General features: G+C 41.4%; 2 protein-coding genes across 4 annotated transcripts in view; both read right to left on the minus strand.

Annotated features, from left to right (window-relative positions):
• The window catches only part of LOC106572026 (DENN domain-containing protein 2C), a 42648-nt gene extending 39533 nt beyond the window's left edge, over positions 1–3115 (minus strand). The window contains exons 1-2 of one of the 3 annotated variants that reach the window (XM_014145729.2): positions 2613–3115; positions 2058–2138 (exon numbers count right to left, since the gene is read on the minus strand). The gene's annotated coding sequence lies outside the window, so the exon portion shown is untranslated. The remainder of the gene's footprint in view (positions 1–2057; positions 2139–2612) is intronic. The other 2 variants (XM_014145727.2, XM_014145730.2) reach the window with 2 other exon arrangements.
• Positions 3116–3262: 147 nt separating this feature from the next.
• ampd1 (adenosine monophosphate deaminase 1) overlaps positions 3263–15715 on the minus strand; it is a 32670-nt gene continuing 20217 nt past the window's right edge. Inside the window, exons 8-16 of the mRNA NM_001141677.1 lie at positions 6873–7067; positions 6505–6636; positions 6256–6419; positions 5893–6019; positions 5086–5249; positions 4775–4895; positions 4477–4650; positions 4138–4248; positions 3263–3880 (exon numbers count right to left, since the gene is read on the minus strand). Of these exons, the coding sequence (NP_001135149.1) occupies positions 3725–3880; positions 4138–4248; positions 4477–4650; positions 4775–4895; positions 5086–5249; positions 5893–6019; positions 6256–6419; positions 6505–6636; positions 6873–7067 (1344 nt within the window). The 3' untranslated portion in view covers positions 3263–3724. The remainder of the gene's footprint in view (positions 3881–4137; positions 4249–4476; positions 4651–4774; positions 4896–5085; positions 5250–5892; positions 6020–6255; positions 6420–6504; positions 6637–6872; positions 7068–15715) is intronic.

The raw sequence follows: 15715 nt of genomic DNA on the forward strand, positions 1-15715 counted from the left end.
GACAGTTTAAAACTTTCTGAGATGTACTTCTTGCCCAGTTGCTCAGTTTGGTCGAAAGGCCAGCTCTTGGCAGAGTCTAGGGAGTTCATATTTTCTCAATTTCCCAATGATGAAGACCACTGTGCTCTTGGAAACTTTCAACACTCTAGAAATTGTTTTATACCCTTCCCCAGATATATTCCTCATCACAATTCTCTCTCTGTGATCGACAGACAGTTCATTGGACTTCATGGTATAGTTTCTGCTCCAACATGCACTTTCAACTGTATAGACAGGTGTGTTTCTTTCTAAACCATGTCCAAAACAATTGAATTGGCCACAGGTGGAATCCAATCAAGTTGTAGCAACGTCTCAAGGATGATCAAATAAAATTGGATTCACTTGAGCTCAATTTGGAGTGTAATAGCAAAGGGTTGAGAATACTTGTGTAAATGAGATTTCTGTATTTAATTTTCAATACATTTGCAACATTTCTAAAAACATGTATTCACTTTGTCATTATGGGGTTGTGTGTGTTGATGGGTGAGTGATTTTTTTAAATGTTAATCTATTTTGAATTCAGGCTGTAACACAACAAAATGTGGAATAAGTCAAGGGGTATGAATACTTTCTGAAGGCACTGTATCTTTCAACAGCACACTCCTGAGGCAGTGGAAGGCGTACGGGATGTGTTTGGCCAGAGGAAGCTGGAAAGGATGGACAGGCTCCTGTCAAGGTCAGTAGCCAAAAATAAAACCCAGAGGAGAAAATAAGACAACGGCAGGAACAAGGCACAGGAGCTTTGTGCAGCCAGAGTGAAGTCTGCCTGCCTGCCCCCCCCCAGCAGAGTTGGCTATCCCCCTGTCCCATCCTTGACCACAGCTGTCCTATTACAGAACACCATGATAGATTAAAACATTAAATCTAATTTACTCTCATCTCAAAAAGTCTCTTTCAGTAGATCAGGAAAGATGCCAGGACGGGTATTCCAAGTATTTTTATCTTGGACTTCAGAATGCCTAGGCCTAAGCGCCATAAACATTAACTGAAGATTGGAGCACTGATGCATTCCCATGCACAAACAATTAAGATAAATTATGAAGGATTCCAGTAAATCCACATCACAGCCACAGTGATGTCTTATTACTGTAAAATATATTCTATATGGCCGTAAACTCTTAACTAAATTAATTTAGGCCTAGTAGATTACTTGATAGGAACAGACTATTGAAACATTGACATTTTGAGTCCCTCACAGTGAATTACTCCATAATGCATTTAGCTTGAGCTAAAACTACAACTGAACAGTTTGGCATGCAATACTGATATTTATGATCTTGCACAGCCCCCTCATTGTATGCACCATCCAAACTGTATGGAGAGGCCCAAGTCCTTATGTGAAATCTTGCCTAAATATATTAAAACTCCTGTTCCTGCTTCCTTTACAGTACTGTTTACTGGAAGCAAAGCACTTAGACACAATGCACATCACATTGAAAGCATTTAGAGAAAGGAGACATGGTGAAATTCCAGTGATGCTCATGATAATAATGATTCTATGTGCTGCATTCCAGCTAGGACGGTGCAGGGGAATACATTTGACCAGAGACAGGTCAGTCAGGCTCCACAAATGATGCTTTTGTTTGGTTTGACCTAAATCCAATGTATGTAGTGGAATCTCATAGCCAGGACCCATCCTACACTTTAAACTGTCACTTATTACTCTGACCCACTTGCTTTATTTGTGTGTGTTATGCAGGAAGGCCTAGTCTGTTTCCTGAGACTAAGAAACAAAGGATCAGCAGACTGTCCATAATTACAGTTTGGGAGACTTGCACCCATTTAGAAGCTTTGGTTTCAGTATTGTTTACCAGCTATAATTAGATTAAGTTACTCATATCAACCTCTTGGTTTTTCCCCCATTCAAAAGGAGTCTGGGGGGTTTGAACCATCATGAAGGATGGACATTTTGTCATTCCAGGGTACCTTTAAAACTTGCAGTGGAACTCAAACAACAATGTTACTCCAGTAGAATCCAAACAGGGATCATCAAGACCCAAATAACCGTCATCACTTACCAACATAAATGATACCTAATTGCTCCTTCAAAACAACCATAAACCGCCCTCGTCAAGAATTGCTGCATGACAAAACTTGCCCTAGGTGGGGTACAACAGGGGTAAGGAGTGATGGGTTGTTTCAGTAAACACTCAATGCAGTTTATATTAGGTCATGTGGAATGTATTTTAATTCTTATAGTGGTGCTGATCTCACCCCTGCCACAATATATCTGTAAATATACTTAGAGATTAACTGTCCTGTTTACATCCAATTAAGATTGGCCTAATCAACCGATGTAATTAATTTGAGTAGTAGGCTAGATTAACTCAACAAATAATGCCATGCACGAGGTTAGAACATTCAATTAAACCAGCAGATTCATGTTAAATTCATTGATTGTGACAAATGTGTAATCAATGCAACACGTTATAACAAGTTACTGATAACTTGTAGATAAATCAGTAAATGGGATGTGAGGCCAGACAGCGTGGGACACCAACCAAAATGTCTAATCTCAGACAGCAAATGATTTGTTTTTAATCCATTGAATCGTAGCGATATGTATTACCCACCTCCGATTAGTTTCTCTCAAGGTCGCTTGCAGCAATCCCAACTTCTTTAATAGCCAAACGTATCGTAAACGGAAAATTAGACCTGTTCCCTGTTTGTAGTGGTTGGTTTTAGACATCAATATTAGCATTAATCTTCGTCCTAGTTGACTCATTACAAGTGTTTCTCGCAGTAGGAAATCACGACGAATTCCAAATCGGGCGTTCCATTGCACTAGTTAGTTGCCACACATTCCCCTTTAGCTGATTAGCCGCTAAAGCTAGCTGTAGCTAGCTATCCCCAACATGTCTTCTTTTAAGAGCAAAAACGTCTATTAACTTCCAACTACCGTTCACCAGTCTTGGACAGTAAGGAATAACATTAAGCAGGCACCGAGATATTAGCTAGTGGTACAACTCGAAGCAAGTGAGAAACTTTTCAGGGGGCTCCATATTAATCCTGTGAGCTAAGAGGCGTCGTCAACTCCTGCTGTCTCATCCAACGAATGGATGTCTTGATTTGTAGGAGAAGGCCAATTGACACAATCACAGGAAGATGTCATTTGCATCCACTCAGAAATAAGCAACAGACAGGGCAAGGGCATACATTTCAGCAAGTCAATTCTGTCGTGGTTTGGTTTGGCAAAAAATATTAATACAGAAATCAAATGATATTTATTTTAACATTTATTTATTTCAAATCATTCTTGCAATTGTGTCCCCCACAATATGACACATCTAGAAAGAATAATTGTTTTCACACAAACAAGTACAAGGCCAGTGAAACCAATCAAATAAAAAGATGGAATACAACAGACACAAACAGGATTATCATTATAGGTCTGTGCTATCTGGTATCCTTGTGATGTCCATACCCCTTTGAAGTTGACATTTGTAAGGGTTATGGTTAAGAGTAGGGAAGTCCCAAAGATCCTGGACAGCACTGACCAATCACTATATGCAAACTGTGTTAAATTGATATTAGTTGCACACAGCCACCAGATGACACTAATACCTATTCTAATAAATAGATTGTGGTTTGCCATGGAGGGAACGCCAGTACACAAGAAGGTTGTCTTAAATAGTCGGTACATTTAGCAGGGGCCATCACCATAAAACATAACATCTCAGATTGTTCACTCAGTCTTCAGACCCTCCTTAATCAGGTTGAGCTCATAGCACAGTGTCTCGTAACGATAGGCCATACGGATCTGGGCGACATTGGTCTTGCGTATGTCATTGCCCTCAGGGCCCTCTTTCAGGTAGTCGGGACCAAGGAAGTGAGTCTTCTCCTGTAGAAAGAAACCAAGGCAACACGTTTTGGTGCTGAAGATGTTATGATGGCAATTAGCGATGGCAGTCTATTACAGTGCTGTCATCCAACTAGTCTATACTATGATTGAACTCATACTTTAATGTAGATTGTAATGTAACAAAATATGTTTTTGTGTAAAATAATAACGGTTCAGGTCTTACAAAGTGTGGCTAAATTCTGGGTCTATGAGGTAGTATATTGTCTATCCTGTTTGTCGTCTCTTGTGTTTTTTACCTCATCAGACAAGCCGCTCTGCAGCACACTGTTCCTGGAGATCTCACACATGTCACAGGTGCTGAGCTTGAACACCTGGGCTGCAATGGCGTACTCCTCCATCAGGGGCTCCTGAGGACACACAGTCAGAGCAGAGTAAGCTTGGCGTCTCAATTACTCTCTATAACTGATTTAGGATCAGCTTAAAAATCAGTCATTACCATTTTGAACTGAATGGAACCTTGGGCCAGTTGATTGGCGCATAATGCACCAACAATAACCAAGAGCGCACCAAAACAGGTAAATATCTTTCTACACAACACACACACACTATCAGACGGGCTCCCAGTCTGGCCTCACCCTGGTGTAGTGGAACTGCATGGGGTCATCCGTGGACAGGGAGACGATCAGGCCCTTCTTGAGGAACTCCAGAAGAGGACTCTTGGCATACTCCAGGAACAGACTGTTGTTGCTGAGTGGAGACATGGCAATGGGAATCTGGGCCAGGAAGTAGAGGTACTGCAACACAGGGCTCTGTTGAGTGGGAGGGTTAGATACAAACGTCAACATTAGGACCACAGGAGTTAGTTGTGTAATGTGTTAAGGTTTTGATAGTGTCAAAGAAACAGAGGCCATTTTGTTTGGAGAGGCTACGGACCTTCTTGAGATTGAGGCCGTGAGAGATGTTGTCAGCTGTCATGAAGGAGGCCAGCAGATGGGTGACGGCTCCAGCCTCTCCACAGTGGGGCCTGAACTGGAAGGTGTTCATTCCCCTAGCCCTAGAAAGCAAACAAAAACACAACACAAACAATGATATGAGTGTATCATGTTTGAATTTTACTTTTCATGCAACAATTTCTTGAAGGACGTGTGGATTCCCACTGAGCACAGATGTCAACTCAACGTCTATTCCATTTTGGTTCAACCATTGTGTGCCCAGTGGGTTGTGATTTGACATGCGATACTCACTTGCGGAGCTGGTTGATCATAGTGATGTTGGCATACATGTAGTAGATGTAGTACGTGTAGGAGGGGTTCTTGACAATGTCCCACTCCTCTGGTTTGGGGCTCTTGGTGCAGAACATGTGACCACTGTGCTTGGACTCGTCATCCACACTGTCGAAACCTGTCACCTACAGAGCAGAGGAAGATGGAGAACGAAGAGATTGCCTTCCTATTCAATTTCTTTTCTTCATTTCAATCACTTAAAAAAAAAAAAAGTTTGGTATGATATATGAAGAAAAGATGTCAAAAACATTTTGAGTTAAAATGTCAAACATTTTAACTCAAATTCCTACCTTCTGATAACATTTCCATCAAGGCTGGGGAACAATCATGAATTAGGACATTTGAGTGAACTACCCCTTGAAAGTATTAACTATGCAGAAATCGCTCCGCCATTTCCTGGTTGCTAAAATTTGAATAGTTTGCCTAATTTCAGTTTGTGTGACAAAACAAGCAAGTATAGTGTAGAGAATCATTGTAACATCTAAAACGCTGTGAAATATATTTTCCATAACCATAAATATTGTACTTTCAGGTTGAAGCTGATTTACAAAACCGAAAGTAAAAGACACAAAAAACAAAACTTGAGAAAGGTAAGCGCAGAAATAGTGCACATAGAACATATCTACCACTTCTTAGACTTGCTTTAAATGAGAATGACAGATCTATAACACACATGTGAATTTGGTCAGGTTGCACAAAAAGTTGCATATTGCAGCTTTAAAATGTAAACCTCCTTTATCCCTGGTTCCTTATGCCAGTCTCACTCACATGCTTGAGGAAGATGCTGAGCTCAGGGTTGGCGTGGGGTTCGATGGTGGCCTGGAAAACAGGCAGGAAGATGTTCTCCAGCATCTTTCCAAAGTGGGGCACGAAGTTCCTGCCTCTGAAGATGTCACTGAGGTGGAAGTACAGAGAATGAGCAGTTAGTAGTTTACAAACATGACATGCCATGGTAATAAACATGTTCTTCAGACCTTATTCTAAATGTACACATTTCATTATTTAGAGAGCCATTTAAAAAAATATTGTTTATTTTTACTTGGAGGGCCAAGTACCCATAAAAGAGTCGAATTTTATACTGAGTTTGCCAAACTTGCCAAAGGGTGCAAAAAGGGTAGAGATACAACTTACTAGATCCTGGGCACTTGAATCATCCACTTGAGTTGAGGGGAGAAGACTCTGTGCTTGTTGAACCAGCTTGAGAGCTTGGTCCACTCATTAGGGTTGCAGCCATAGATGGACAGACGGGGCTCTGCGTATTGGTACCTGGCATCCTCCAGATCAGAGGCCACTTCCTGGGTGCGAAAAATATAGAATCAGCTGGTTGTAATCAAGCGATGTTTACAAAAGGGAACTAACTAAGCCATAGCTGAGTCTAACCATAATGATCCTGGCGAAGTACTCTCCATTGATGTGGTTCTCTGTCTTCATGTACAGGTCACGCAGCTCGCTAGCTCCCACAGGGTTGTACTTAGCATTGAACTTGTCAAAACGCTGAAAGGTTTGTCTGCCCTTAAGACAAGAGCGAGAGAGAAGCACGTAAGACCAAGGAGTGTTCACATTGGAAAAAGTATCAAAATATCAAAGCTGCATAGTTTCACCGTATACAGCTTACTATGTAAGCTTTCTACGACTTCTGCCAAGAGGTCTGGACCTATATGACACAGGAGGTAGGAGCGCACTTGCCCTGTGGTCACAGGACTGCTTTTCCCCCTTTGATCGCTAAACTAGCTAGCAGTATGACTCACAGCGTGCACATCCAGGGAATCGACAGTGAGGTCATAGGGGTGCAGCTTGAGGTTGGCGAACAGCTCCTTCATGGTCACATCTTTGCCCTTTATGTTTTGCACTACACGGTCAGCGTCCACCTGGTAAGACTTCTTGATGAAGCGCAGTAGGTGCTTCTGGTTCATGCAGGCAGCAGCATGGATGTGGGTGTCGACCTACAACGGCACACAGGAGTTGTGAGAAAAGATTGTTATGTGTTACTAAGCATTAACCGTCAGCAACGTCTTTTGGATGTCTTTTTTTGGTGCAGTACAGACCGGCCTTGATTTCAACGTCCAAGGACAGTTATTTTTGGTCCAGACCAGACAAAGCATGAACCAATCATAGCCATCTATGTTTGGTTCAGATTTTGTCCAGTCTGGACTGGCCCTGATTTCAACATCCACACAGGTCCAGTCCTGACAGGCCTATATTTGGCCCAAACATAGATGTCTATAATTAGATGTGCTTGCTGAAGCCAAGCACAACTCTAGATTTCTTACAGTCTTATTATTATTATTTGATTTATTTGGGTCACTCTAGCGCTTAAACGTTTTAAGTTGTTAACACAAAACCAACTTCCAAATGTGTACACTGTCCCAATTTAGATTGCTTGAGAAAATATTTTTGACAGCATTTATACTTTTGTACTACAATAATATTTAAATGAGCTCCCAATGCAATTCAATGGCAGAAAGGGGCAATAAACTTCAATGGTAAAAAAAAATCTAGCATTCTACATCTATTTCCTCTTTCAACATTTAAGTTAAACACCAAACCAACGTTGAGATGTTCAGACTCACCCTACTTAGATTGCTTATATACAGATTTGATACTATTTATACTTTTTGAATTATAATGATTTCAAATGTGCAATATTTACATTAGTCAATGTAGACCATGAGAGATAAATATAGTGCCTTCAGAAAGTATTCATACCCCTTGACTTATTCCACATTTTGTTGTGTTACAGCCTGAATTAAAACAATTTAGATTTTTTTTAGACCCATCTACACACAATACCCCATAATGACCATGTTTTTAGAAATGTTAGCACATTTATTGGAAAGGAAATCACATTTACTGAAAGGAAATCACATTTACTTAAGTATTCACACCCCTTTGTATATGACACTCCAATTTTCATTGATCGTCCTTGAGATGTCACTACAACTTGATTGGAGTCCACCTGTGGCCAATTCAATTGTTAGGACATGATTTAGAAAGAAACACACCTGTCTATATAAGGTTCCACAGTTGACAGTACATGTTGGAGCAGAAACTATTCAATGAAGTCCACAGAACTGTCCATAGAGCATATCTGGGGAAGGGTATAAAATAATTTCTAGTGTTGAAAGTTTCCAGGAGCACAGTGGTCTTCATCATTGGGAAATGTAACAAATATGGAACTACCCAGACTCTGCCTAGAGCTGGCCATCTGACCAAACGGAGCAACCAGGCAAGAAGGACATTGGTCAGGGAGTAGGGCTGTGGCGGTCATGAAATTTTGTCAGCTGGTGATTGTCAAGCAAATAACGGGTGCTCTCACAGTAATTGACCGTTAATTAACAAACACATTTTGCATCTCCTAGCTTTCACGCATAGTCTACAAGCCACTAATGCAGACCTTTGGAACATCTACATTTTTAAAAGTATAATAAATCCATGTAATATAGCCTACACCATCACAATAAATACATCATTTATTTTAGACAGGTTCAAAAAAACATGATATGAAGAAAATGTAGTCTATTTCAGAAGAACAGAATAGCATACTCTGAGTTGTCCTTATGTTAGGCCATGATCTGGCAATACCATATGGCTGTGGACTACACTAGTTCATTTAGCAGACAAGATTTTCTTAGAATTCTGTGGCATTTTATAGTATGAAGAATACAATTGAACATAGCTGAATAAACTAAAATGATATTTTCTCCCAAGGATTTGAGGGAGAATTATAACGATTTAAAATGTGCAATATTTACATTAGTCAATGTAGACCATGAGAGAGAAATATAGTGCCTTCAGAAAGTATTCATACCCCTTGACTTATTCCACATTTTGTTGTTATTCCACAACCCTTTGGCACATTCTGTGTTGAGAAGTTAAAGAAACAGGTCCTCCTATTCGCTTAATTTGGAGTTACTTTTGGTCAGGTAGTGTATGTGGACACCTGCTCATCGAACATCTCATTCTAAAATCATGGGTACGAATATAGATTTGGTCCCCTCTTTGCTGCTATAACAGCCTCTACTCTTCTGGGAAGGCTTTCCACTAGATGTTGGAACATTGCTGCGGGTACTTGCTTCCAGTCAGCCACAAGCGCATTAGTGAGGTCAGGCACTGATGTGGGGTGATTAGGCCTGGGTCGCAGTTGGCATTCCAAATAATCCCAAAGGTGTTCGATGGAGTTGAGGTCAGAGCTCTGTGCAGGCCAGTCAAGTTCTTCCACACCGATCTTGACAAACCATTTCTGCATGGACCTCACTTTGTGCATGGGGGCATTGTCATGCTGAAACAGGAAAGGCCTTCCCCAAACTGTTGCCACAAAGTTGCCACATTATTCCATATGTGTTAATTCATAGTTGTACAATGTAGAAAATAGTAAAAATAAAGAAAAACCCTTGAATGAGTAGATGTGTCCAAACTTTTGAATGGTACTGTACATCTGCATGTTATTTCTGGAACAGTATCTTCTAAATCAAAGAGGAATACGCGAAGCAAGAATATGTCAGCTACATGAAGTAGCTAAAAGAAAACATTCAATGTAGCCAAAGATTATAGGGTCCAGTAGGAAACACTTGTCAACCCTTTGGTTCCTACCCTGTCACAATAACGCCTACCTGGCATTTTAATTTGTTGTCATGTCAAACTGTATTCAAAGTGCACACTATTATATTCCAACCATAGAATTTGAATAATTGTTCTATTTCCAGTTCACCCAAGTGTTTTGCTCTAAATCACAAGTCAAATTGCAATTGCAACATTTGGTTAAAAATAATGAAATCCCTTAGAATGTGTGTTGCCACCCTAAGATCATGCATTACCTATAAAGCAAATGTTTTTCTTTTATTATTCAAAAACATAAAATAACGTCATCGTCTTTTTCTTTAAACACCATGAACCATGAAAAACAAAAACAGCCGCAGACCACAATTCCTCATCCACCAAACTTGACAGTTGGCACTATGCATTGGGGCAGGTAGCGTTCTCCTAGCATCCGCCAAACCCAGATTTGTCCATCAGTCTTCCAGATGGTGAAGTGTGATTCATCACTCCAGAGAACGCGTTTCAACTACTCCAGAGTCCAATGGCAGCGAGCTTTACACCACACCAGCCGAGGCTTGGCATTGGGCAAGGTGATCTTAGGCTTGTGTACGCCTGCTCGGCCATGGAAACCCATTTCATGAAGCTCCCGACAAATAGTTATTGTGCTGACATTGCTCCCAGAGGCAGTTTGGAACTTTGTAGTGAGTGTTGCAACCGAGGACAGACAATTTTTACGTACTACGCACTTCAGCGGTACAACGCACTTCATTCTGTGAGCTTGTGTAGCCTATCACTTCGCGGCTGAGCCGTTGTTGCTCCTAGATGTTTTCACTTCCCAATAACAGCACTTACAGTTGACTGGGGCAGCTCTAGTAGGGCGGAAATTTGACCAACCGACTTGTCGGAAAGGTGGCATCCTATGAATACAGAATGGCGCCGGAGGGGATGGCTACTGTTTTACGGGCTCCTAACCAATTGTGATATTTTGTGTTTTTTCACGTTTGTAACTTATTTTGTATATAATGTTTCTGCCACCACACTAAGACCGCACTCAACGAGCTGTATAAGACCATAAGCAAACAAGAAAATGTTCATCCAGAGGCGGCGCTACTAGTGGCAGGGGACTTTAATGCAGGAAAACTTAAATCCATTTGACCTAATTTCTACCAGCATATAACATGTGCAATCAGAGGGGGAAAACAATTCTAGACCACCTTTACTCCACACACACAGACGCATACAAAGCTCTCCCTCACCCTCCATTTGGCAAATCTGACCATAATTCTGCTAAAATAATTCTGCAGAACTAAAGCAGGAAGTACCAGTGACTCACTCAATACAGAAGTGGTCAGATGACACAGATGTTAAGCTACAGGACTGTTTTGCTAGCACAGACTAGAATATGTTCCGAGATTCATCCAATGGCATTGGAGTATACCACAGTCATCGGCTTCATCAATAAGTGCATCAATGACATCATCCCCACAGTGACCACAGTACATACCCCAACCAGAAACCATGGATTACAGGCAACATACGCACTGAGCTAAAGAGTTGAGCTGCCGCTTTCAAGGAGTGGGACTCTAACCTGGATGCTTATAAGAAATCCCGCTATGCCCTCTGACGAACCCTCAAACAGGCAAAGCGTAAATACAGGACTAAGATTGAATCCTACTACACCGACTCTGATGCTCGTCGGATGTGGCAGGGCTTGCAAACTATTACGGACTACAAAGGGAAGCCCAACCGCGAGCTGCACAGTAAACCTAGCCTGCCAGACGAGCTAAATTACTCCTATGAGCTCGCTTCGAAGCAAGCAACACTGAAGCATGCATGAAAGCACCTGCTGTTCCGGACATCTGCGTGATCATGCTCTCCGTAGCCGATGTGAGTAAGACGTTTAAACAGGTCAACATTCACAAGGCTGCATGGCCAGACGGTTTACCAGGACGTGTACTGGCAAGTGTCTTCACTGACCTTTTCAACCTGTCCCTGACCGAGTCTGTAATACCTACATGTTTCAAGCAGACCACCATAGCTCCTGTGCACAAGAACGCCAAGGTAGCCTGCCTAAATGACTACTGACCGGTAGCACTCACGTCTGTAGCCATGAAGTGCTTTGAAAGGTTGGTCATGGCTCACATCAACATTATCATCCCAGAAATCCTAGACCTACTCCAATTCGCATACCGCCCAACAGATCCACAGATGACGCAATCTCTATTGCACTCCACACAGCCCTTTCCCACCTGGACAAAAGGAACACCTACATGAGAATGCTGTTCATTGACTACAGCTCAGCGTTCAACACCATAGTGCCTTCAAAGCTCATTACTAAGCTAAGGACCCTGGGACTAAACACCTTCCTCTGCAACTGGATCCTGGACTTCCTGACGGGCCACCCCAAGTGCATAGTGTAGACAACAACAGATCTGCCACGCTAATCCTTAACATGGGGGCCCCTAAGGAGTGTGTGCTTAGTCCCCTGCTGTACTCCCTGTTCACCCACTACTGCGTCGCTAAGCACGATTCCAACACCATCATTAAGTTTGCCGATGATCTCTGAGACAGCCTATAGGGAGGAGGACATAGACCTGGAAGTGTGGTGCCAGGACAACAACCTCTCCCTCAACGTGATCAAGACAAAGGAGATGATCGTGGACTACAGGAAAAGAAGGGCAGAACACGCCCCCATCCACATCAACGGGGCTGTAGTGGAGCAAGTTGAGAGCTTCAAGTTCCTTGGTATCCACATCACCAACAAACTATCATCGTCCAAACACACCAAGACAGTCGTCAAGAGGGCATGACAACACCTATTCCCCCTCAGGAGACTGAAAAGATTTGGCATGGGTCCTCAGATCCTCAAAAGGTTCTACAGCCACACCATCGAGAGTATCGTGACCGGTTGCATCACCGCCTGGTACGGCAACTGCTCGGCATCCGAACGCAAGGCGCTACAGAGGGTAGTGTGTATGGACCAGTACATCACTGCGGCCAAGCTTCCTGCCATCCAGGACCTCTATACCAGGCGGTGTCAGAGGAAGGCCCTACAAATTGTCAAAGACTCCAGCCACGCTAGTCATTGACTGTTCTCTCTGCTACCGCATGGCAAGCGGTACCGGAGCGCCAAGTCAAGATCCAAAAGGCTCCTTAACAGCTTCTACCCCCAAGCCATAAGACTGCTGAACAGTTACTCAAATGGCTACCCAGACTATTTGCATTGACCCCCCCCCCCCTTTCTTTTAACACTTGACTAAGCTGTTTTCTTGCACATTGACTTGGTACCGGTACCCCTTGTATATATCCTTGTTTATTTAGTAAATATTTTCTTGGCTCTTATTTTTCTTAATACTGCATTGTTGGTTAAGTGCTTGTAAGTAAGCTTTTAACAGTAAGGTCTAACTTAACAGAGCTTGAGAAACTCCCCAAATCCAGATGTGAAAAGCTGATGCAGACATACCCAAGACGACTCAAAGCTGTAATTGCCGCCAACGGTGCTTCTACAAAGTATTAACTCAGGTGTGTGACATCTGTATTTCAATTTTTATAAATTAGCAAAATTTCATTTTTTTTTAAATTATGTAGTATTATTGTATCCATTATAAGTTCAGGCTGTGACAACAAAATGTGGAATACCTCAAGGGGTATGAATATTTTCTGAAGGCACTGTATTTGCTTTCTAACTATTCAAGCTAGGAAGTCCAAACCAACTTCAAATGAAGCATTTGTGTTTAGTGAGTCCGCCAGATCAGAAGCAGTAGGGATGACCATTGATGTTCTCTTGATAAGTACGTGAATTTGACTATTTTCCTGTCAAAATATCACAAGTACTTTTGGGTGTCAGGGAAAATGTACGGAGTAAAACGTATATTATTTTCTTTAGGAATGTAGTTAAGTAAATGTTGGTAAAAATATAAATAGTAAAGTACATATTCTCCAAAAAATGAATTCAGTAGTACTTTAATGTGCTTTACACCACTGATAAGCTATAAAAACAAAAACAGCTTTAGAACCGACAGACTGCTCCAACTTAGATTGCTTGAGAAAAAATGTATGATATATTTATTTACTTCAGCAACATTTAAATGAGCTCCCAATACATTTTAATGGAAATAACAGGGCCATAGACTTAGATGGGGGACATTTGGCCATGCTACTCCTCTTTCACCATTTAAAATATCAACTCCAAACCAACATTGTCTGACCCTACTTAGATTGCATTTATACAACTTTTTGATACTATTCATACTTTTTGAACAATAACCATTTAAAATGTGTATACATTAACATGGGTTTGAATGAGAACCATAGGAATACAGATGTTGCTATTCAAAATGGTCCTGCTCCTTTGCCAATTTTGTAACGGTTGTCGTCGGGAATGGAGGACCAAAAAGCAGCAGGAACGTGGATGCTCATCTTGTATTTATTTTAAATAAAGAGAACACCAAAATAACAAACAAAGAACGCACGAACAACAAAACAGTCTTGTCAGGCTCACACAGGCAAAACAAGAAACAATCTCCCACAAACACTTAACCAAACACATACCCATATATAGGACTCTCAATCAAAGGCAACTAGAAAACACCTGCCTCCAATTGAGAGTCCAACCCCAATAAACTAGACATAGAAATACAAAAGACTAGAGACCACATAGAAATACAAACATAGAACATAACCCCAAAAACCCGGAACTAACTAAACCAACACCCTACTAAATAAATCACCACCCCGAACCACATAAACAAAATACCCTCTGCCACGTCCTGACCAAACTACAATAACAAATAACCCTTATACTGGTCAGGACGTGACAAATGTAGCTATAAGACCAACTTTAAAACACTCAGGCTATCCTAATTTAAAACCTTTATAAACTAGAATTAAATAAATGTACGTGAAATAACTCACCAACAGTAACTCTTGAACTGTTAAAGCTAGAGACCGACTTGCTCGTGGGGGAGTGCCAATTGGCTGTCACCAGCCATCCCTCCAGAAATATGCCTTCTGCTCCTTGTAGTCCGCAATACCACGCTCAAACTTTTTCCGCTTGTTTGTCTTTGTCTCCTTCGCAAGTTTGTCAATGCTCTACCCAGCACCAAATGTATTGTAGACTTGGCTGAACTGGTACTAACCTCCAACTATTTTCTCTTCAGAGGAGACTTTTTCCTCCAGACAAAAGGGACAGCGATGGGGAGCACGCTCCTAATTATGCTAACCTATATCTAGGAATGTTTAAAACAACAGGTGGTGCTGAATCCAGACCTTAACCCTTTTCTCTCAAATATTCTCCTAATTCTGAGATATTTGGATAACATTTTCGTGATCTATACTGTCACCCAGGAAGAACTTTTGGAATTCCATCCTTACCTAAACTATGAATGAACACCTTCACTTCACCATTAACTATGACCGATCACAAATCAGTTTTCTTGATGTGATGGTTATTAAGGACAAAACCTCCCTCTCTATAGGAAACCTACGGACAGGAATACCCTCCTTAGAGGTGACAGCTTTCATCCACGTCCACTTATTAAAAGTCTCCCAATAAGTCAATTCAGTCTTATCAGAAGAATATGCAGCTCTGATGCTTCTCATCAGAAACTGACCATGGAAAAGGGGATACAAAAGACCATTGGGTAAAACATGCCAATAGTCGTTTTGAAGGTCTAACACAGTTGGAAAGTCTTCAACCAAAAGTCAAAGAAAAAACAGAACATGTACCATCATGCTTTACCCAATATTCAACATTGGGGAAGGCATTTAAGGACATTATCAGGAAGTACTGGTACATTATTGATACTGACCCATAATTGAAACCCATTTTTAAATATCCCCCACATATGGTTTTTAAAAGCCCCTGAAACGTGAGTGATATTGTGGTTAAATCTGATTACCCACCAGAGAAAACGGAAACTTTTTTGGACAAGGTTAGGGAGGGTAATTACAAATGTGGCCAATGTGCTCAATGCAGCTTTAAGTACAAATGCAACTAATTTACCCACCACCGCACAGGTCAAAGATTTAAGATCAAGGGCCTGATTACCTGCAT

Source organism: Salmo salar, chromosome ssa15 (assembly GCF_905237065.1).
Source record: "Salmo salar chromosome ssa15, Ssal_v3.1, whole genome shotgun sequence".
Taxonomy (NCBI): Eukaryota; Metazoa; Chordata; class Actinopteri; order Salmoniformes; family Salmonidae; genus Salmo; species Salmo salar.